This window comes from Porites lutea, chromosome 3 (assembly GCF_958299795.1).
Source record: "Porites lutea chromosome 3, jaPorLute2.1, whole genome shotgun sequence".
Taxonomy (NCBI): Eukaryota; Metazoa; Cnidaria; class Anthozoa; order Scleractinia; family Poritidae; genus Porites; species Porites lutea.
In genome coordinates, this window is record NC_133203.1 from 13,731,391 (window position 1) to 13,756,038 (window position 24,648).

Genomic DNA, 24,648 nt, shown 5'->3' on the forward strand with positions numbered 1-24,648 from the left:
TCATCAAGTTCGAATGCTATGCATCGATGTTGTTTAGCATAAATCGCTTTTCCGAATCATTCGAGCGTGACCGTATACAACTAAAAGATGTTCAATAAAACTAAAAGATGAGGAAGCTGAAATAGAAATGACCGGAAACAGGAAGTGTAAAGTCCGGTCCAAATGACGTTCGTTTTCCCGCGCTTTTGCCAATGTTTGTTCTCTCTAACCAACATGGCGGACCGGGAGAGTAGCTGCGAATGCAACTAAAGCTGGCAAAACGTCACGTTTAATCATGCTTTGTTTTAAGACGGAATCCATTAGGAAATTGAGTAATTTTAATTTCTTTCCGCAAAGCGGGGTTTGACCGATATTGAACATTTTTACCGAGACCACATTGCATTCTTTTTACATTTTTCAAGGACTAAAGATGTAATGAGCTAAATGAGATAACTCCAAAGAAAAGGTTCTTATGGGTCAAGTTATGGGAGCCCGAGAGAAGAAAAGCTTCAAAGCCTTCACAAAATGAAATCTCGCGCATGACGATTTCACTTGTGTTTTCGTCGCAATTCCTGTAGAATTTGAAATTTATTTTCTCATGCTCCTATAAGAAACTTTTATTCATAGTTATTTCATTTAGCGCATTACATCTATAGCCCTTAAAAAGTGTAAAAAAAGAATGCGACATGGTCTCGGTGAAAATGTTCAATATCGGTCAAACCCCTTCCTCGTACCCAGACGTGGTAGACGTCTCTCGCTCGATTTAAATTTGCGCCCAAAAGGAAGGCGGAAGGGAGAAAACGGGCCCAGCGCTTCAGCTCACCAGTCAGTCACGTTTCGCGCTCGCCTCTATACGAAACAATGTGCGCAACCATGTGAAAAAAGTAGCGCCTGAGTGGGAGGCTCGGTCAAACCCCGCTTTGCGGACACCCGTACGGACACCTCATCCTTAAGGACACACAGTTTCCTTTGTACCTGGGGAAAGTAAGCCCTTACATTTTCTCAGCCCCCACAGTGTCCGTATTAACGTTTAACGAGGTTTGACTGTATCTCAACAGGTAAGGTGCATTAAAATCGTCAATAGGACTCAGTATTTAATAAATGCGTACCTTGCCTGAAAGCGCTCGTGTTTTTCTCCTTTCCCTTGCATCCACTTTCGTGACAAACAGTGCACGGTTGGTTTTTGTTCGTTCCAACTTTTTCAACAACAAATTAATAAAAAAGAGAGGTGACCCCCCAAAAATGAAGCGGGTGGGAACGAGAAACATTTTTTTGTTTGTTTTGTTGTTGTTACTGTTATTTTTTTGAACTTGGCCTAACGTGTTTTCTAGCGGCTCACATCGAAAAGAAAATCTTGCTACCCTTAAAAATGAAACCCCTGAAAGGAGGGTTTCAGAGACAGGAGTGTAACTTTTTTGGTGCTTGTGCACGTTTTGTGCATGTTCTCACAGCAGTAACATCTACATAAGCATAAGTACAAAAAGAACAGTAGATAAATCATGTTACGCTATTTGTGTTCAATTTGTGTTCAGCGTTCATATGTTTGGCAACATTGCTTCAAAACGAGTTGAAAGGCAAAGTTGCGCATATTACCACCCAAGTTCAAACCTGTCTTGTAACAAATCAAGTTTTTGCAGGTTGCGTGAAGTTGTCGCAGAAAGTCGAGTTCTACTTTTTGCAACAACTTCTGTTACGCAGCAAGTGACGTAACTTCCGTGTATGGCGTGATTCGCGCGTAGTTTTATCCAATCAGAAGTCAGTATCCACGCAACTTTGTAGCAGGACGCGCTGCATTGCTTTTCAATTCGTTTTAAGGCAATGTTTCGAAACAAGTACGTTTTTCTTACCCCTTTTACGAGGACCACGCACGATCTTCTACCAAGACGAAGCTCGGCTCCGTGAACATGCGATCTGGATAAGAAATTAGACCAGGCATAGATCTTCAGTAGATCGCTACTTCCAGCCTCGTTCCCTGGGGTCCTCGGCGATTTTGAATGTGACGTCACCTGTAATGATTGTAGGAAGAATTCGCCCTCGGCTCCAAGCACCCCCCCCCCCCCCCCCACCCCTTCCCCGCTCACTCGAGTAGCGCGAACAGGCCTGAGGACGAGGCTGCGGTGCTTCCTCTCGAACGTTTTTAGTTCAGTTTCAGCGTTACTATATCACATCAATCATTACTAAATTCAGGCCTGGAAGGAATCGCACCATAACTTTATTATAAAACTTCACGCGAAAGAAAAGAAGCAATTCTCATGGCTTCATACATTAAATCTACAGTTTTTTTTTATCGTTAATAACGCCTTGATTTGAGCAACCTCAGTTATTAGTTACGTTTATGTAAACACGAAAGAAATTTTTGAGAAATAGCGAATTTGAGAGTACTAGCGAAGTTTTCATAACCATAACCATAAAACTCCTTTCAAAACGAAATAGTGTGAAGTAAATACGCCCACACAGACGCTTCGTTTCTCCCAAACGCGAGTTCGCTGTGTGTAGATAAACTTCGCTAGGGTCTTCGCTTAGACCCAGTGAAAGACAAATGAAATCAATTTTTGACTGACAAGTACAGGATAATTCTACAAAAGGAACGTGCTAGTTTCCCAAGAAAACGAAGGTATAACTATTTGCATAACTTTTATAACCTAGTTTTCTTATTGCATATGAATATGAAAATATTTACTTCACAAGAAACATATTAACATCCCTCCCTTGGATAAAGGATAGCACATACATTGGTAGCTCTCTCCGCTGACAAATTCGCAGTTTAGTGAAGGTGTTACCAAATAGAGTGACGCAAAAACGGGAGTAACCAAACTTAAAGGGCCAGATATTTAACGGAGTTTAGCCAGCCTTTAACAAAACCGCGTTCCAAGCCGTTTTCAGTTTGCCGAACGCTTCTACGTAAACACCATCTATCGTGATCAGTTTCATGAAAACATGTAGTGTTGACTAGAAAAGCATTTGTCTTTTTAAAATAACCCACTAAGGAGGAGATCTATCTGTCCAAAGATTTCCTAAACCGCGGTCTAAGTTAGACTTCGTTTAAATAACCGACCCAAAAAATCCAAAATAATTTTTTTTTCAAAACCTGCGACCACGTTGGGGCGGTTATCGTCTGAACTTTCGCCTTAAGTCACTTTCCCCGTTATTTTATGTATTTTTCTTCTGTCTCGAGTTTTCCATCATGCAAGTATTCCCCTTTATAAACTGTTGTCGAGATTTTACCCTTCAATTCTCCCCCTCCCACTTTAAAAGACACCTCGTTAACACGACTACCGTTTTGTAGTAGTTCACCTTTAGTTGAGGAGGGGGGGGGGGGGGGGGAGGGAGAAGAAGAGGAAAAGGGTAAAAAGCAGCAGCCTCCTGCTTCCCCACACTTTTCACGATGACTGTAGTAATCAATTGTTGAGGAATGTTATTAGACGTTCCAATTTTCGAGTCGATGCTAAAATTCATTGGTCTGCCCATTCAAATTTGGGCGAAGTTTTAACAACGAGCATCTCACTTTGCTGCATTTTACCAAATGAAACTTACTAGGGTCAGTTTCTATAACGCTGTCATCAGAACCATGCGAAAGAGCTAGTATAAGAAGCATAAATTATAATAATAATAATTATTATTATTATATAGACGCCGATGAAATACCAGGATATTTCCAGTGACGAAAATTTGGTATCCAGTGAAGATGCAATTTTTATCCTTCACATGTGAAGATATCACGGTTGTCATGGCTACTTTAGTCTCAGCCAATAGGAAAAGAGCATCACAGCATCTCGCCATCGGTGTATATATAATAAACAGAATATTACATGCCCGCTTGTGGATACAAATTTTATCTTCTCGTGTTCAACTCGATATCTTACGAGTGAGCACAAATCTATTTATCAAACAACTACGAAATAATGCTCTGAGACGCATATACCTAAGTACCCACATATGCTCCAAAATTTCTCTTAAACGGTGATTAAGCTACCAACCGCATCGCTAAGGATAAATATATCTCAGTGGTCTACAATATGGAAATACAAGTTTAATGCGGTCGTTACTAAAAAAAGTTGCCCCAAACAATACCATATAATCACTGTCAGTCTGTTGCTCAATAGATAGTGGCTAACAATTGCCTTCTAGCCTCGTCCCATATCAAAAACCCTAATTAGAATTTAAAATATTTCTATTTTTTTTTCTCCTCCTTTCTCTGTAAGAAAGTCTGGAGGAAGGTAATTAATAACAAGTCAACTCCCTACACGCGCGCAAAACAAGTGGATTCTGGTGGATTTAACACTTCAAATAGACGAATTTTTACAGGAGCTCAGTTTTACATGCAGTATTTCAACAACGAAACAAGTACGAAGGTGGTCTAATTCTTCAAATCTTCGACAGAAACTAGAAACGAGACTTTTGAAACATCAAGTAGTGCAACGTATAGCCTAACGACTTACAAGCGCAAAAAAAAACTGTACTGCGTATATGAGTAAAAGGTTTAAAATTCAATTATAATCCTAGCAAAGCCTTGTGATTAGAAATAATTAGATGTAAACATACTTATATATTTGTCGTAATTTTTATGCTTTCTTCTGCGATACACATTAAGCCACAAAGGAAACTTTTGTCCTCACTAAAACTGCTATTATGATACGAATGTTGAGACAAAACAATACAGGACACGTAGGTCCCAAAATTAAGGTATTTCAAAGAAGAAACCCTTTGGAGATTAAATACACTTGACAGCCAAATGTTGTCACTAGCTTTTTTTTAACCAAGGATGAACAGAGAGCTGTAGTAATGTTTTGTTTAGCAAAAATGAATAAATGTCATTTCTGTTACTACGCAGAAAAGTAAACAAGAGAAAAAACTATTTTCGTGCCTTTGGCTTTGATGTTAACGCTTTACCGGCGACATCTTTATCAGGGACGAAGGTGACTTGGGTGGAGGAACGCACAGAGGATCTTGTTGGGGTTTTTCGACGTTTTCTCGGGGGGCTTCCATCTTCGTTGTCTGATGCTTCTGAAAGAAACAAGGGACTTGGTTCAATTCATGATTTACCCTGAGCCTATGTATAAGCCCCACCCATAACAAGCAAACCAAAAAGAAAAAAAATAAAACAAAAGAAAAAAAATAAAAGGAAAATAATAGGACAATGATGGAGTGATGATAAAGATGACGGGTGGAGAGTATAACCTCCACCCACTTGTAACCACTCTGTGGTAGTAGCCAACTCGAAAGCTCGGCTCCTTTGGCTGCTTTGCACTTTTTTCCCTTTGTTATGTTGAACTTTTTGAACTTGAACTAGGTAAGCCTATGGGGAGTGCTTTAAGCTGGATCCTCAAAAGCGAAACCGGGCGCTATACTGCTATTAATCAAACGACCAGAACATGAAATCAATCCTCAATAACAAACAAGAAAGCAAAGCGGAAAAGTTGAAGCACATGAAGCTGGAGGTCATGCAGCCAAAAATGAAAAAAAAAATCCACCTACCAGTAAACCTTACCGGAGCAGTTCGCATGAAGTAATTAAGTGGGGATTAATTAAATATACAGTCTATCATTATTAATTTGATTGTGAAGAACATTCAGTAAGGAAAGGGGGGTGGGGGTGGGGAAAGGGAGAGGGCTGAACCTTTTTCCTCTGAAAAAAGGGGGGACTGATTAGAGAGGGGAGGGCAAGGTAAACTTTATATAAACACTGTAACTCCTTCAGGTACAATTACATTCTATTATAAGAAAGCCATGTGTTAAATTACACAACACTATTGAATTATTAAGTAATAATCACTATCAAAATTGAGCTTCTTTAACATACATGAATGTCGATTGTCTGACCTCCAAAGGCAAGCTGTTCCACAGCACACCACCACTATAACAAAGGCTTCTTTCGTAAAACTCAGTGCGGGGTTATGGATAAACAAACTGACATCCATTCCCTCAGTGGGGAGTGGGGGTTGAGGGGTGGGAATTTAAGTCCTCTAAACCTACAGGTTCAAGTTTAAACGTACCTGATGTATTGGGAGATGAAGTTTCTGCTAAAGAACTCACTGGTGTTAACTTGGTGGCAGAAGGTCCCCGCCTGGGAGACTGTCTCCTAGTAGCGAGGTTATTATCATCACCAACAGTGCTACCCTGGCTACTGCTTCTGGTCTCGGTATCAGAGTCACAGGCTGCACCTTGCACTGTGGTGGTTACAGTATCATCAGTGACCGTAGCACTGGACTCATCCGGCAACTCTCCAAAACTACTTATGACTTCAGATATATCGAGAGGCGACATGGCACTGGCTTCACCACCTGAACCATTGCCTGTCATGTCCTTGAGAAGATGATCTAACGTCATATCGCTGGGTAATAAGCTTGATCTTAGGAAATCCAACCCACCAGTCTTCTCACTGTCCATTGAATCTGCGCTCACAGTAGTACCGCTAGCCTGAGTTTTTCCACATGGGTCAGTGGGTGTGTTAGTGTCTCCAGAAGATAAAGCAGCTGATTCTGTTCTTTCAGTGGACTCTTTCAACTCAGGCTCAGCATCTTCTGAACTTTTCCCTTGACTTTGATTAACCTCGTCAGGCACAGAGCTTGGGTGACCTGTGGTATCCTCCCCTGAAGAATCTTTGGCTGAAGAACCCAGAGCTGAAGTGTTATTAACAACAGACACTAAACTCTTGACACTTGTATCTGGTGATCCTCCATCCGGATGAGGAACACCTGTTGTTACCTCTTTGCTGGGTTCTGTTGCTGTTGTACCTGTGTTGCTGTCACTTTCCTGTGTACTCATGATTGGTGAAGTAATTGACTGCACAGCGGAATCAGGCCTCTGTTGATCTCCTACACAATACAATGAACAGGATTATTTTACAGGTAAATTAGGAACAAAAAAAGAAGCAATTTTTTCAGTGTCAATTTATTCAGCACAAAAATACTAATTGGGCACACTATTTTTTGTCACCTACTGGAGACGGGAGTGCCATTTTATCCATCCGGGCCATGCAAGGTCTTGCCATTTGCAAGGCAAATCAGAAATGCAATACCTTCATTTCTCAGTTATTTTAAGACCCTGAGTATTGGTCCAGGTCCGAGAATCCAACCTACGACCTCCCACTCTACAGTCAAGTGCTCTACTGAATGGGGCTAATTCTGCAAAAGGGGTGTGATTCTAAAGGGAACCTTCACTGTTTTAACTGATGTCAACTTCATAGAAACAAATTCTAAATTCTGCGAAATAACAATGAAAATATGAAGCTTTGTTTAAAGAGGAAGTGCAATTAGCTGCTCTAGTTAGTTAAGAGGAACTCAAGGCCCTGTTCAAACGTCGACCTTTTCATGTATTGAACTTAACAGCTATTTGAGTCAACCCAAATGATACAAGTTCAGTGGTTGATTCAGACATCGAACTTAAATAATAATAATAATAATAATAATAATCTTTATTGAGATCAGAATCACGGATTGACTGATTGCCCGGCTAAGGGAGTCAAAATCCTTGATGGCATGAAATTCATTTAAATTACAAATTTAAAAAGATTACGTTTAAAAATATTCAGATTCACGGATTGTCCGATTGCCTGGCTAAGCGAGTTAAAATCCTTGATGGCATGAAATGCAGTCCGTTGTTTGCCCCAATTCCTCTTAATTCAATTCAATTCATTTTCACAATGTACAATGGTCTAAAATGTTTACCAGTGAAAATAAATTATAGTAATTTATGCAAATTTGGTTTGGCTCATGAAAGGTTCAATGTGTGAAACAAAGTCACTCCTTAGGGGGTGTTTACATGACACCGGGGCGACTTTCGCCCAGAGCGAGTTCACTCCGGTTCCCTGTCATGGCTCTATATTTGTTACATGATACCACCACAAAATGTCATGCCAGCGCGAGTCACCCCGGCGTCAGTTCACCCTGGTTCTTGTACTTGGGCGAGAATTTCACTCTGGTACGAAATCTCACAGTGGTATCAGCGGTATCAGTATCGGTGTAAAATCGGTCTGCCGGTAGACTGGAATAGGTAGCGCATGCATAATGTTTGCGATTTTGAATCACATGTGTATTTTATCAACATGAAGTGTACCTTCAAATAACGAGACATGAAATGACCCAGTCATCATGTAAATGCGATACGAAATCAAAAAGTCATCTCGGTATGAGACTCGTGCCAGTAAGAATTTTCTCATGTAAACACCCCCTTAGTTAAAATTCCCATGTGGTCAACTCAAACTAAATTCATGGGTTGACCCGAATTAGATATGGCAGACTTAATTGATCTTTTCATGTACTTCTTTGTGGGGATTACGCTGTTTCCACATTTCACATAATGCACCTTATTTGCCCCCCAAAACTTTGCATAAGCATTGTTTTCAATTTCTCTTGGGACGGCTACAATACCCAGGAGAAATGACAAACAAAGTTTATGCAAAATTTCGGGGGGCAAATAAGGGGCATTGTGGGAAACGTGGAAGTGGCGTATGAAAAGTTTGAAGTTTGAACTGAGCCTAACTTGAATACTTTGAAAAAGAATACAAATGTAAGTAACGGGATCAACAACTGTGAACTGGCAGGAAGCAACCAGATGGCTATAATTTACAGGTACGCCTGAGGGTTTTAAACTCTGGATTACCCAGAAAAAAATTCACCTAATGCTCAAAGCGCTCCAAGCTGCAACTTTTTTTGTTCCTATGGCTAGTAGAAAAGAAAAATAATGACTAAAAATATTAACTGCAGCAAAAGGTACCAACTTGACAACCTGTGTTTTTCATTAATGCCGTGAAACAACAGTGTTTTAAATAGTTAGAGTTTATGGTCCTTCTTGTGCAAGAGCATGACAAACATTTGCATGAATATTGTTTACAGTGTATTACACTCAATTTTTTTCTTACTTTGCCTCTTTCACATAAGTGTCCAGGTTTTTTAATACATGGACACAGGCGTTAAGATGCTATTTGCTGCTGCAAACATTTGGATGTAGCAGTTTGGCAACCGTTTCCATTCATTAAATCTTTCATGCAATATACATAATTATTTTATAATTTATAAGACCAATATCATTTTTATGTCTGGTTATCATTTTATAACCTTAGGTTGCCAAAAAGTGACTTTTAAAAAGGTTGAGCTTTGACAACTAGCTCTGGCTGGGACTGTCATAAAAGGTACATATACAACGTTATAATCTCACACCTGCTGAAGAAGCACTTGTGGTTGTCATGCTCTGCTTCGCAGCCGACTGTGCAGTGCTTGTATTTTCACGTGACGACATCACTGTAATCAACATTTTTCTTCGCACAGTAGGTGACTGGCTGGCCATAGTTTTGGGCACCTTATCTGCCGGCAGCAACAGCAGTGGCTTCTTATCCCCGCTACCCTCCAGCTGTTCTTCAGAAGTCAGCGTCTGTATGGTAGGACTCCCACTGGGGTTGGATGGCGGAATCAGGACAAACACCTGAGAGCCTTGCTTTGCTTGTTTAGGTTTCTTAGTGCTGCTAGAGCTCCGCGTCTTGACACCATCTCCTTTGGCTTGGTTGAGGAATTGTTCAACAAGTTTGGGAGCAAGTTTTTCCACAGGAACCAGGTATAATGGTGAACCTTTTGCAGAAGAGAGGGGTAATGGAGAACCTCCTGCCTTGCTGGTTTCATTAGTGTAGATTGTTGCCTTTTTTGGTATGATCAGAGGTGGACTTGAAGTGGTAGATGGCTTACCTTGGGAAGATGAAGCTGTTGCACCTAGAAAAAAATCAATAGAATATGTGAAGGAGGGTGGATTTGGAAGCACAGAGGGAAGCCCACAACTGCATTTTAGATTTTAAATGTCTAAATGAATTACAGTTGAACCTCTTCACAACAGCCACCTTGGGGACAGAAGAAAGTGGCCATTGTAAAGAGGTTTATAAAACAAGAGTCAATGTATGGACTGTCCACCAAAAGAAGTTGCTGTTTGGTTGTAGAGAGGTGGCCATTGTGGAGAGGTGACCGTTAGTGAAGGGTCGACTGTAGTTCTATATTTGTTGGATTATTTCATTAGAAAATTGCACAGTTTACACTAATGAGACAAGATGAAGTTGAGGGAATGTATACATGAATTTCATACATTGTACCATGGAATGAAGAATTAAATGCAAAGACGATCCTCACAGTTTCGAACACAACTTATGCAGCTGCAAAAAGAAAACCTGAAAAGGAAAAAATCAGGCTTGCTGGCATTAGAGCCCTGGCCTCTGTGATAACAGTACAGACCTCTAACCAATTGAGCTAGCAAACCAAGTTTTGCAGACTCAGATGTCAGCGTCTGAATCTTGGCAAGCCTGGTCTTTTTCACTCTTTCTTTTTGTAAATGCATAAGTTAGGTTATAAACTAAGAGGATCCTTTTTGCATTTATTACAGAAGTAACAACATTCACTTACCAAACTAAAGTTAATGCTAAGAAAAACAACTGATTGTTAAGATAATCAGGAAAATTTCTTTTTAATAACTTACCCAGATCAATAAAAGATACATGGCTGACCATTAATTTTGTAAGAACCTTTTTAAACCATAAAATAATTTTTCTTATTACTAGACTCACTCTTATTTCTCTGTTACGCATTTTGAATTAGATTCGAAATGCTAAATAGAGACATTTCAAACCCAGTGATTTTGTTACCTCTGCGTCCTGCATGCCTGACCCATAAAAATCCCCAAAGACGCTAAATAATTCATGGTATGCATCCTGTAGGACGCAAAGATCGATCAATCTGAACATGTGTTTTTGTAGAAATATTCTGTTCGTCTAATTACTGTGGCAGTTATTATGGCTGTTGTCTGATTTAATGATGCATATTTCTTGTAGCCTACGTTGTGCTTTAAAATAAAAGGACTATGTTCTAATTTCAGTATACTATAGTACAGAGTTTGGAGTCTGTCTTCAGATTAACTGTCTGGTTACATAAAGGCCCACACATTTTCAATTTTGGGCTCATTGCTTTTTGAACTGGGACCAGAAACCCATAAGGGGTTGAAACGTGTAACTCGCTTTCAATGCTCGTGAATATTCACTTTTACCATATTTGGAAACCTTAGTGACAGATATCCATTTTCAAAAAAATGGTTGCTGCGCGATCACCATGCAGATGTTTTAAGACAAGAGTTCTGCATTTCAAGGTTTAAAATACATCGTTAAAAGACAAAAAATGGAAAGAGAAAGATCAAAAGAATGCTCAGCTGTCTTTTTGTGGAGAAAGGGAAGTTTTTCATCAAGAAATCGTCCTTCAAGGAATTCAACCTTGTTTTCTTCACGACGGAGCGCATGGTCTGTTTTGAAATGCAACCAAGGCAGTGAAGTTTTTCAGGTACATTTTGCACTCTATGGCCTAGACAATTACGTTTTTGAAAGGGAATTTATGTATTTTTAAATGTTTCATAGACGTTTTATAAATTTTTCTCTTCGGCGCTAAAGAAAAGTTAATAGATTGAATTTTGCCATGTGCTTAGCCGATTTCACTTGGTTGAACGGATCCACGATCCAGATAGTGTTTTCCGAATTGCTTTAAAGGATTAATTTTTTGGACTTTGAATAAAAATTTTCAAGAAACGGCTTCTCTGTCTATTGTTTTGAGTTTGTTCAATCATAAAATCAGCTCAAAACGCGATCGTGATTACAATATCCAAGTTTAATTTAAGCTTTTAAAATGCTTCTCACATTCATTACAAGCATTGCGAAGATGTCAGGTTCAGGTTTTGGACACTTTTCAATATGCAGCTAATGAATTTTATTCGAAAATATTTTTCACTGTTTTTCCTAGACTTTTAACATAAGAATTTAAAAGGCTATTTGCAGCTATTTGCAGTATAAGTTTACTGTGCAGAGGGTCAACGAGGCATCATTTTTTGAAGTGACAACTTCAAGAAGTTGTGAGGCCGTCAGTGGGTTTCATAATGTTACGTTTGGCCCAAGTGGTAAGGCAAAAATATCCTGCTCAGTGTTTGGGTAAGATTCCTGGTTTCAACCTTTGAAAGCTTTCTCGGCTTTCGGGAGTTTTTCCCCCATTTGTCGGCCATTTTTTTAAGCGAGCGAGGGAACCTGAAGGAATATTACGTCACGTTGTTTACGAAGTTTGATTGGTCAGTTATCTCTTCTTCTCGTTCCAAATATGGTACTTTCGAAAATGAATAATCACGAGCATCAGACAAAGCAAACATATGAGAGTTACACGTTTCAACCCCTTATGAGTTTCTGCTGGGACTTAATAGTTCTGGACTGGGACTCACGATTTTTCACAAGAAGAGTCCCCTGACTCAGCACTACTATTTGTAACAAAAACACTGATACCCTCTTTAAAACTTGAGACCCTGAAAGCCATACCCTGTTGGCAGCACCCACCTGTTTGGGCCAAATAAGAAAGTGCCCCACCCAGGGTGCAAAGAAAGTCAGTTTTACAGCTTGCCAATCAGGCAGGCTGTAGCTGGAATGTACTACCTCAAGAGTCACTTTAACTAGACCCCCAATTTTTTTTTTAAATGCGTGGGATTGATTACCGTTCTTCTGTAATTTGACATTCCCCCCAAAATGTTACCTGCCTGTCGGGCAAGTTGAGAACAGAATTCACTAGCCCAGTAGCAAAATCCACTAGCCCCGGGCTATCGGACACCACTTTCTTTGTACACTGGAAACACAACTCCTGAGGTTGTACAGTAAAACCTCAACTAATGGCCACCTCTTCATAGAAAAATAATCTATACATTAACTCTTGTTTACACACAAGGCAGGTCAAGCATACCTTCGAAGATTGCATTAATAAATTGCTCATTTGAAAAATTAATACATTATGCACCTATCAATGTAAATCCCGTGGAGGGGAGTGCGGGCAAGGGGCGGGGATTTGATGCCTGAGACTATCCCCCTGTCGGGCTTTTGATCGTGCGAAGCAACCCCGGAGTCGGGACATTTGACTTTGACTTATAAAAGCCTGGTATCAATTCAGAAGTGGTTACCAAGTCTGTCCCTCAAGGCTTTCTGAAAGTCACTCTGTTGGAGAAAGGTATGAAGTTTTCATTTGTTTTAATCGCCATAATTTGATACTGTACACTGTCATCTAAACAGATAATGTCTATTTTGAGAAAGTTTTTATCTTCAGGTTCCCATCTGATTGCAAACCTCGATTGAAATCGAACACTACCAAGAAAGGCAGAGGATTTTTTACAGATCACTGATCCGACATGTTGAGCCGATGTTATAAAGCATTTTAGGTTTCATTACTTTTGAAATGTTCTTTTATTCGTTTCATATAGTATTATAGTATTGTTTGTTTAGATTTTTCCCCTGGGGTGGGGTTTTTTTGACACTTTTGATTGACCTTTCATTTCCCACCCTGGGGAATTTGATCAAAAAATTTTAAAATTTGTCAAATCCCCACCCCTTGCCCACACTCCCCCCCCCCCCGCCCCCACTGGGTTTACATTGATAGGTGCATTAGTTGTTGCCACAACCAGTCTCAAATTTAAATCCGCATTCCTGCATGCGTAATGAGCAGTGAACTTTTTCACGATAACTCCTCTGTATTCGGTCAGATTGAAATATCTTTGAATGGTTAAAATTGTTTTAACCCTTTAAGCCCCAGTATCAACATACAAATTCTCCAAACTGATCTCTATACATTTCCTTTAAGAGTTAGTAGAGAGAATTTGATAAAAGATCAAGGCATTTTTTCTTGTGTGATCATTTTATTAATTCTTATCTCTTGACAGTGTATGGATATTGTTTGGAGAAATTTGATCTTGGTCACTATTGGGACTTAAAAGAGATTTACATCAAAATTCAAGAAAACTGAGCTGGCAGAAATTTCATGACTACCTCGCGTGAGAATTTACTGCTTATTAAGTATGCAGAAGTGCAGAGATGAAACTGAAAGCTACAACTACCAATGGATTCAACCATCTTGGGGGGTACTCTTGACCTGCCCTGACTGTAAGCCTCTCTACACAATGGCCACCTCTTTATGACAGCCACTTTCTTCTCTCCTATGGTGGCTGTTGTGGAGTTGTTCAACTGCATTAGGATAATGGAAAAACTTACCACTTGTACTGATCACAGACGGTTCTTTCTGGGATGCACCTGTTGAATTTGAAGATCCTCTCCCACTATCTCCAGATCCTATAACAACAAGATAGGGAAAATCACATGAGGGAACAAACAGTTAACCTTGGAATAAAGCTTCTGCCGTACTGCAAATCATGATTATTGTTACTTCACCCGTGCAGAGTGCTGCAACATGGTTCATTCAGCTCCAGACAAACAAATTTCAAGGATTTTTTACGGACAAATTACATGTTTCAAGGACTAAGATTTATTCAATAAATCAGCATTCTCTAACCCCCTTTTGAACACATTATTGCTAAGACGTGCATGGAGTCATTTGCGATTTTTATTTCTTCAGCCATTGTTGATCATATTATTCTGTACAACTCTACACAACAACGCTTTGTAAAATGTCTGGGTATGACTTGCAATTGCATCTGAGGTACAGAAACAGCATTTAAAATAAAGAAACAGAAGAAGATATTGCTCATGCACAAAATTCAAAATGTTTTTAGACAAGATAGTGATTTCAAGGATTTTTAAAGACCTACTAAAGAATTCAAGCACTTTTCAACGACCTTAACCAAATTCAAGGACTATTCACGACAATTACTAAAATTCAAGACCTTTTCAAGATTGTAAGAACCATGCTGCAAGTACGTCCCTCGTTTTCAAGGTTATACAAAGCAAACTCTCAGGGTTGACAGTTAACAATCGTAACCTAATGAAATAGCTCAATTTGCAGTGCAAACATTTATAGGAATTTAGCTACAATAGGGGGATACAAAAGTCAATATCAGGGATTTTACCACTACAAACAATGTAAATAAGTAAAAATACAGGCAAGCTACTATTGATTCCAAGGAATGTTCCACAGTCTGTTTACTAGCCTGAGGGAACAGCTGACATTTATTCAGTAAACCCGTGGCCTTTCTGTAGGTTTACGCATTCTTCTACACCCGTATGTGGGGAAAGCACATTGCCACATAACAAAAGTAATTACTTTGCACCTTACCGGATCATTACTTATACAGCAAAAGCCCTAATTTGCACAAGGAAGCAAACCCCAGAAGGATTCTGGTAGAAGTAGTAAAATGACCCCATCATGCACATGGCCAATTAGAAGCACTATTCACATCAGGTATTGACACACCATCAGTATGAAATTTCTGTACTCTCTCCCAAGATGTCATTTTGCGGGGAAATCATTGATGCCTTCAGGGCTGTCACTAAGATCTGAAGTTGCCAGGTAAATACAACAAGTAGGTGGGGAATCAAACAGCTAGGGATTTCTTTTGGTTCTATTTTTCTTCTATTTTCCTATGAAAGTAGCCCGGGGCCATATTCTTAGAAACCAGGGGAAATCTCCGCCTCCCACCTCTTAATGAGAGCCCTGTGGAATTGTGAATGTCTGTTGTTTTCTCAGGCTGACTCTGCACTGATTTGGGGCAATCAGAGACAATAAATTATCTGCAAAAATACATGCCCGTCTTCCAATAATATTGAGGATTTACTCTGTGTAATATATCACATTTGTTGCTTATTAAAAATTATGAGAACTTAAGTTTCAGTCGTCAATTGCTTTGAATAGATTTTTTAAAGCTTTAGAAAGGATAACACACAGATACACTGTAGTGATCAGTTTTCCCCTTGACACAGATAACCATGAGTGTCCTTTTCACCTTTAACAGTCATATTCAAGGTTGTGCTATTGCAGTGCTTGGTGGACCTTGGTAACTAACTTTTGCTCCAAAGTAACTAAAAAATCTTAGTTTTTTCTCATAGATATGCTGGGCAGCCTAGATTTCACAGGTTCAGAGCACTGGAATCGTTTCAATTTTTCTGAGAGCAAAGCTTGTAATTTTTAAGATTAATTATCAATTAATAAATCAATAAATGCATCAAACTCATCAATTTCTCCAAACTCAGATTACCTGTTATTATTTATATTCATGAATAACTAGCGCTGGGAGACACAGCAATTCCTGCTTAAACCAGGCTAGGTTGAGACCATTTTAACCAAATTTTATCTTTTATCATAACGGTAACAAAATTCTCAAATCTGATTGGCTATCAACTGTCCTGATTTCAGCACTAAAAGGACAGTGTAATAGGACAGTATGCACCATCACACACACGCACTTAAATGGCTTTTTTTACTGCTAACAAGAACACTCTGGGAATTTGTGTTTTAATCAAAATAAGCTTAAAATATCACAAATTTTGTTACAGTTATGATCAATTGGTAACAGAACTTCGTGTCATCCAATTCGGTCTGTAATCATACTCGCGATTAAACAAATCAGACTCCAGCTATGCGGTTGTCTGATTTTGTGAATCACTCGTATGATTACACACTGAATAATTGGACTCCACTCAGTCCTATTGCAATTATTAATTAGACTGAATGTACAACATCAAAGGTATGCTAGTACGTGTAATAACCAAAGGTTAGGGAGTGTAGGTGAGATCAAAGCAAAAGCTCTTGCTCCAGCGATGTGCTTTGCATACCATTCATTCTTAGTGGAAGTCCAAATCAATGCTAGCCACACATGAAAGAACAACTTGGAGATTAGGATCGCAGGCAACAAGAGGAGCCCACAATAATAATTATTACCAGGGACCTTCAAGCAATGAGAACATTGACATCCCCAACATTGAAAAAAAGCAACTGAAATTTGATATTTGTGACCCTTCACGCGACTTGGGGGCTTATCTAAATTTCACGCTATACCTATTTTCACGATCCAGGCCGTGAAAGTAAGAAAAATTTTTGGAATGTGAGTGAAATTTCTCTTTCACGCCGTGAACACGCCGTGAAAAATTCACGGCTACCGTGAAAATTTCACGCAGTGAAAAAGTTTATAATCGCCGTGAAAATATTTCATGCCGTGAAAAATTTCAGTCACCGTGAAATTTAATTTCACGCCATGAAAATCTTCCAACAGTCAAAATGAAATGTAACATTGTTTGTTTACATGTCATGCAAGCATTTATTTGCCCACATGAATGTAACATGTACTGGTCAGTACTTTTTGATTTTTGATTTTCGGCAGAACAGATGAAATCGCTTAAAAAGTGAGTCACCGAAGATTCTCTAAATTTACAACCAAAAGAAGCTTTTATCTCTTCCAGGAAGTTATGCAAATGCTAGACTCTGAGGCGACAAGATGAAATATGTAACGCATGTTTTGATATTGCGTGATATCTTTTGGATTTATTTCATTCCTTCTGTTCAGATCGTTGGTCATCGTTGTAACGGCGAAATTTTGAGTATAACATTTAGCAAAGAGACAAGGAACTTGAAATGGAGCATGATAAATCAAGTAGAGTTTGCACGTGTGATGGGGCTACAAAACTGTAGATAAGATCAGGCACTTCACTGCAATGCGCGTCGACATAGACGACAATTATCTCGGTTTTAGGAATGGCAGTAATAGTTAGTCTTTCCGCAAAGAATTTTGTTAGGTTTCTTGAGTGAAAACCTTGCCATGTTTAGTAAATAACTAAGCGTCTCTGACATCGACATTGGGAAAATTTGCACGTTGCGGAGAAGAAAAAAAAGAGCCAAAAGTCACCGACTGTTGCAGTTACAGACAATGTAAACAAATTGACATGAAACACAAGCAGTTACGATCGTGCATATCTAATAAAATACTTGCCATGAACACACAAAAAAATCGACAAGAAATTGTGACTAGTTTGATTGTGATTTGTGGCTTTACAGGCCTGAACGCGGAATAGTCTGAATACGTTTTTTTTTTAATTTTTTTCATGAGCTATTTAAAACGGCTTGAATATGCAGAGAGAAATATTATTTTTTCCGTGGGATCAACTTCCACAAATTTAGCTTGACGTGACCAGGTATTCTTGTTTTTTTCCAGTTCGAAAAGGGGCAAGAAAAAACACAAAACGAAAAAAAACAGGTTAGATTTCATTCACCCTCGACATGTTTCACGGCGTGAAAATGTGTTCACTCTTAATTTCACGGCGTGAAAGTTTATACCGGTTAAATAATCACGGCGTGAAAGTCTTCGCTGATCTGTCGCAACATGATTAGTTTCACGCCAAGAGTGAAAAATTCTCGCATGGAGTGAACGGGCGTGGAATTTGAAATTCACGCCGTGAAAACTCTAATTCACGCACCGTGACCGTGAAAAAAATTCACGGTTTTTAGTAAAATCCATAAGCCCCCTTTTCGCATGAAGGGTCACATTTTCTCTCTTTCCATGCTGTGACTTGAAAACTTCATACAGCAGGAGTTAAAACAAAGGCGTTCATGATGTCCAGGGTTGTCAAAAGTAGCCGGCTGCTGACGAAAATCGCAGCCTACTTGGTTAGTTATCAGCCGGCTACTCTACTTGGCATTTATTTACAGATAGCGTTTTTTAAATAAAATTAATATCCCTGGACTGGCCGCTTAGTTTGACAACTCAGCCATCTTTTTCAAAGCTTTCTGACAACCCTGGATGTCTGGAATGTCAGCTTTCATGTGGGCTGACTATTATGTATGTACCATACATGCAAACTGCTTCACATACCTTTCTCTGTTGCTGGTTTTTCAGATGCTGACTGTCCATTTTGACCCTTGTTTGATTCAGCTGGCTGGTTTTTACTGTCTGACTGCTGTTCCTTCCCTGTACTTGTACTATCTGAGCTGTCAGGCTTCTGCCCCTTCTCAGTGACGTTAGGCTGAGGTACAATTCTCGCAGAAGAGTCATTCTGAGCTTTGCTTGTCTCAGTGGTATCTTTTGGGGCATCTACTGTATTGAAAATTCCATGTAAATCAGAATTTAGAAATAATAATCAAATGTCAGAATATAAAAAAAATTGGACGTTACATCAAGTTGCCAAGGAACTTATCCTACACACCCCAAATTAGCTCTACCTGTGTCTTGACAGTAAAAAAAAAATACAGTTTTAACCCTTTAAACAACCCCCCCCCACCCCACCCACCCCCGACATCCACATACAAATTTGCCAGACTAATCTTCTGAAAATCTAAAAACAGATCAAAGCATTTCCCCCTAGGTGATCATTTTATAAATTCTCATAACCTTTTCTCTGGATAAGGGATTGGTATTGTAAGGAGAAAACTGATTTTTATCACTATTGAGATTAAGTTTTAAGTACCTGAGGTATCCAGTCTTGGTCTCTTGTTGTTACCATTAAGCTCATTTCCAGGTGGACCTAGTCTCTTGAAGGTGTCATTCACTCTGGGCACAGAATTCTGCACATTGGTTGCTGTGCGACAAACCGCGGTAGTGGTAGGCGCTGGTTCATCCTCATCATCAGCAACATCTCGACCATCCTCCGGTCTAGGGATCAGCACCAGCGGTGTTTTCACAGTTCCTCCAGGTGGCAAATCCTTTACCATCTCCCATGTATCCATAATTCTTTTAAAAGTTGGGAAAATGTTTATTCCAACAATCTTTGCTAATTCAGGGCCAATGCTGGATCTAAGAACATCCACATATTTTTTCCTTGACAAGTTCAGTCCGCTTAGGATTTTCCTTCCAAACAGGCCAAAATCGTCAATATGCTTGTCTAGCAACGCTGGCATCACATACGCTCTGTAGAAACTTGGATGGGCATGGCAATCAGCACTTACAACAACATTTGCTGCATCCTTTGGTTTACTATAAATGAACTGTCTCATGTCTTGATCTGTATAATTTTCCCTCCTTGCTATTTTCCTGGCTTCCACTGTCTCGATTTTTTTGATAACTTTACCCCACTTTACTGCAAATGGAAGACCAAACTCCCAAAGGTTGTTTTCATTAATTCCTTCATCCTCGTCAATAGAGTACGCGATAAGCCTTCTTTTTAGTTCACTACGCAATGGTGTTTCACTTGCTTCCGTTTGAGTGTCTGAACTGCTGCTACCAGTCAAATCAGCATTGGAAGGTACTGTACAAGATGAACCTTGTTTCTCTTCCTCAATGCCTTTCTCGCTGGGTTCCTGAGATTGCATCTGTGAAGTGGACTGTTCATTTGATTCATTACTTTCCTCATTTGATTTCGAAACCTTGCTAGTCTCCTTTCCTCCACTATCAATCTCTTTACATCCCTCTTCAACTACTTTTTCTTTGACAGAATGGTCTTTTGAATCTTTATCTGTTGTCAGGGAAACTTGTGGTGCCTTTTTGTTTCCACTGCCAGCCATATTTTTTTCAGTACTTTCTACTACTGTGACATCTCTAGTTTTGCACAGATTACTGCCTGAGTTTGAGTTATTGCCAAGATCTTTAACAGTGTTTACAGCTCCGTCATTTTCAGCTTGCATACTTTTTTCCTTCTCAGCTACCACAGATTGTTTCCCCACTGCTTTAGTCCCTCCTTTATGCTCTTCTTCAACACAAATTACTTGTTTTTCACTTACTCCCTGTGACTTTTCCTCTCCACTAGAGACTGCAGACTGCTTTTCATTTTCTGTTGAGACCTTCAATTTATTTTCATCTGCATTAAGCACTGGAGTCTTACTGCCAACCTTGCCATCAGCAGTGTCTTGTGAGGTTGTTTCCTTTCCTTTTCCTGTTAAAAGCAAATCACTTTCTTTGTTCACAGGTTCTATTTTTTCCTCTGCATCCACCATTATAACATCTGTCGAAGGAGATTTCTGCTTTTCTTTTTCTGCAGTGCTAACTTCTTTTCTCTGAAGCTCATCAGTTTCCATTGGTTCTGATGTAGAGTCCTTGGTAACAGTAACACTACTTTTGGTTTGGGTCACCTGTTCTGACTCTAACTGCTGATTGCTTGATTTTTCATCTGATGGCTTAGCACTGTTCACTGCTTCACTTCCTTCCTTAGCAGATTGTGCCAATGTATCTGATTGCTTTGACTCCTTGTCAGCAAGCTTCTTTTCACCAGATTCACTAGCTGAAGCATCCGATTTCTTCTCTATAGAAGTTGGGCCCTTGGTAGTCTTCTCCCCTTCACAAACATTAGGGGATATGCCACTACAAATATCTTGACTTGGACAAGGTTTAACAGCTGATGTACCATTCTTCAGTGATTCAGTCGTGGCAGCAACAGTGCTCTGTTTGCCTTCTGTATCATCAATGACAATTGTTTCTGCTTTCTTCTTTGTAACAGAGGAATTGCTTGAACTTGAATCAGAAACTGTCGGTGGTTGTTTGGGAGAGCTTTCTGGTTTGGTATCACTTTTAGCTGTGTTAACTGCAGGTGCATCCTTGCGAGCTTCTTTCTTCTTTTCAGTCACAAAGCCCCCTTTTCCCTGAGGCAACATAATCAGCTCCATTAACCTATTCTCTACCTCTTTTCTGAAACGTTCAAACTCGCTATACATTTTAAAAGCAGATACAGATACTTGACCACGAGCGGTATTAGCACGAACAGACTTCATTTCTAATAACTCAAAAAGTGAAAATGTCTTGGCAACACGAGGTAAGAAAATTTCTTTTAATTCTTCATTGGTGAGATGCTTTAAAAGTTCACGCAGTCTCGCACTGCGGTGACAGTTGGCAAGTTCAGAGGGTAGAAAATATTCCACTGAATTGGCTGCTTTTTCAACAGGAAACAGTGGTTTGTGAGTGGGGTGGTAATAATGGTGCGTTCTGAGTCCTCGTAGAGTAGTGTACTCAGCGCCACATCCTTTATGGTTGCAGTCATAGGTATCTTTATCTGGTACAGGCATATTTTTGCAGTTTGAGCAACATCCGCAACCTGTAGGGGCAGGCTTGTTTCCTTTCCCTGTAGGCTTTTTGACATTGCTAATGCTCACAGGTTCAGGTGTTATATTGACTGGTAGAGAAATCTGCAAATTTACTGATGTGGTATTCAAAGCTGCCATGGGGGCTGCAGAGGGTACCAGCAGGGGATTGGGACCATTAACATTCTCTGCCTTTGAAGATGTTGCAATCTTTGCAGTAGGATTTACATTCATAGGGGTAATGGAGTCGTGTCTGTTTGATAGCTCTGGAGCTCTTCCACTGAAACTTGTGGAAGTATTCAATTGGTTTCCCTGTGGCAATGTAGACACCTTTTGTGAATCAAGAGCATCTGTATTGCTGCTGTTAGCAACTGTTGTTGTTAAGGGTGTAGCAACTGTTGTTGTTAGAGGTGTAGCAACTGTTGTTGTTAGAGGTGTAGCAACTGTTGTTGTTAGAGGTGTAGCAACTGTTGTTGTTAGAGGTGTAGCTACTGATGTTGTTAGAGGTGTAGATCCAGTAAGGCTGCTATTAGAACATGATATTGCCTGACCAGTCTCATCCGTAGAAGAAACAGACACTGGTGGTACAGGAGATGATGGGGGCGAATACGAGTCGAAATCAAATGACTCTGTCTCAGCACTAGCAGATGTGACTGCAGATGATGCAAGACTTGCACTAGGAGGAGAAATGGTGCATGAGGCTGGACTGTTTAAAACTCGATTTTTCTGAAGAGCCTTGATAAGTGCATCTCTTGCTGAGCTCAAATTAGTGGACATACTAATACTTTCTGAACTTGACTGATTATCGCTAAGATTACGTTCCACTGGGAGAGAATTGTTAGTAGCCTGTGTCACTGCTACCGCAGAGGCTACTGAAGCAGGTGGCACGCTAACTACAGAGGGGGGATCATTGCTACCATAGCTTGTCTCAACACGCATAACAGTCGGCTTTTGCGGTAATGGTGGCGGTTTTGGTGCTATTGTTTGTGGTTGCCTCTGTGTACCTCTTGGCAAATAAACAGCAGTTGGAGATAAAGTTGCCATCTTAACTTGGGAGATGGGTGCTGAATCTGTTCCAGCAGCAGCTAAAGAACTTTTAATGGCTTCTTGAAGTTGTTCTGGATTAAAAGCAACAGTAGATTTGGTGACAGAGGTCAGTGCTGCCTGTATTGCTTGCTGCAACTGATTTGGTTCTATCACCTTTGTACTGCTAGCAACTGACGCTAGAGTAGCCTGGAGAACTTGTTGAAATTGTTCCGTACTGAAAGGCACATTGGCAGGCAAAACAAATCTAATATTTACTGGTTTTGTACTTGGAATAACTGTTGTTTGTGCTGTAGTAGAAACTGGTGTGTTAGAATTAGGCACACTGGTAGCTGAATTTGCTGCACATCTCCTTGGATGCCCTGCATTGAGAGCTGAACCCATAGATATTTGATATTGGGCTGGGAGCATACCCCTGATTGGTACAGGTTGTTTGATAGGTGGTCTTGCCACTGATGCAAGGGATCGAACATCAACAATCTGGGGTCCATTTGTTCCTGGGGAGGAAAACACAGGAGTTGGGGCAGAGACAATTTGAGGACGCATCACAACTGGCCTGCTAATTGGAGCGGGTTTGTTATCACTCATGGCTCTTGCAGATTTTAACGAACTTATGACATTTTCCAAGCTTTGCCTTGGTCGTCCTTGCGAAGACGGTGCTGGTTTGGCGGATTCCATAGGCTTCGGTTTAGACAAGGCAAGTGATGTAGGCGATTTCAGAGCCCTTCGACGCGAGGTTTTGTCAAAATCACATTCTTCAAGCAAGGAGCTAAGAGAATAACCACCTTCGTTGTCATCCTCTGATTCGGGTTCTTTTTTCACTGTAATAAATCCCATGTTTCGAACTCGAAGGTTCACGGTTTCCGATTGATTTCTTTCATTGTTTGTATTTGCCGCGAGGCGATTCGCGCCATTTTCATTCGCCGAACGCGAAGGGTTTCTTCTGTGAGCCCAGTTTGTCGACTCCAGATACAATCTACCACTTCTTGAGTTAAACATTTCCGAATGATCTCCACTACCGACCACATCGATCTCTGGCGAACCTGAACGTTCATTCATTTTGTAAAGAAATACTTCTGTCGCACTTTACACAGCGGTTTCCTCGATCAAGCTTTCCCAGTTCTCACAAGCTTTTTGTTTCAATCCCGTCGTTAAACGTAGCGTATAACGTGGTAATAGACCAAAAAATGGTTTCGATGTCTGTTTTTCCTAAGTCCCGTGACATTCAACTTCATCGAAAGGTTTCTTCTCTGTCTGCATGACAGTGGTTCGCCATGTTGAACTTCACGCCACTTTCCCAGAGAAGAATTATGGGTCATTAGATTGCGTTCCTTACGTCACGATTCGCTGTCAATAAAAAACATGAAAGGCAACCAATGATAACGAGAATTCAGCACAAAATAAAAGTTCTCCTTCAACGCTCTTATAAGCTTTCCTTAAAGCCTTTCATTGTAATTATGAAAATAAGGACCAATACAGTTGGAGTTGTAAGATGAATTCAACGATCCATTGTCACACTGCAATCGAAAACTTTGCAAATATCATATTGTCGCGAATCGAGTATTGCTCGCTCACACTACCGAAAGCATCCGAAAGGCTGGATTTGGTATCCCTAACTACGAGACCCTAACGAACGAATAAACAAGCTCTAGTATTCAACCATTCATTTGCTCTTTGGGTTGTTTTCACAATACAATACTTACTATAAGATAACCCAACCCAGCAGGAGTTTACTGATGCAAGCGAACTGGAAACTAGGAGACGACAGATTTTTAAAAATTTGCATACAAACCTCACGACACGACAAACTGCTGTTTTTGTTTGCTGGTTTTCTTTGTAGATCGCCGTAAAGAGAAAGCGACAAAACGATTCCCTTCTATTCTTGAAGCAAATTGAATTATTTGACGCGCAACCTATCCCGAGAA

General features: G+C 40.0%; 1 protein-coding gene across 2 annotated transcripts; it reads right to left on the bottom strand.

The window, feature by feature from the left end:
* Nucleotides 1-2,169: 2,169 nt before the first annotated feature.
* On the bottom strand, nucleotides 2,170-24,648 carry LOC140930530 (uncharacterized). 2 transcript variants are annotated; one of them, XM_073380254.1, is made up of 7 exons: nucleotides 24,516-24,648; nucleotides 19,141-24,070; nucleotides 18,549-18,767; nucleotides 14,005-14,082; nucleotides 9,137-9,679; nucleotides 5,972-6,793; nucleotides 2,170-4,980 (listed from the first exon to the last, which is right to left on the bottom strand). In XM_073380254.1, exons 2-7 carry the CDS (start codon nucleotides 23,780-23,782, stop codon nucleotides 4,832-4,834), a joined length of 6,453 nt encoding a protein of 2,150 aa, XP_073236355.1. In that variant the 5' UTR covers nucleotides 23,783-24,070; nucleotides 24,516-24,648; the 3' UTR covers nucleotides 2,170-4,831. The 2 variants fall into 2 exon arrangements, with proteins under 2 accessions (XP_073236355.1, XP_073236354.1); XM_073380253.1 differs by having other exon boundaries at nucleotides 2,170-4,983.

Excerpts from the sequence above, each read along its gene's own strand:
- LOC140930530 (XM_073380253.1), bottom strand. The coding sequence starts at position 23,782 with ATGAATGAACGTTCAGGTTCGCCAGAGATCGATGTGGTCGGTAGTGGA. Across the intron at positions 9,680-14,004 it reads GTCTGTGATCAGTACAAGTG|GTGCAACAGCTTCATCTTCC; the intron begins GTAAGTTTTTCC and ends ATTTTTTTCTAG. Across the intron at positions 4,984-5,971 it reads TTCATCTCCCAATACATCAG|AAGCATCAGACAACGAAGAT; the intron begins GTACGTTTAAAC and ends TGTTTCTTTCAG.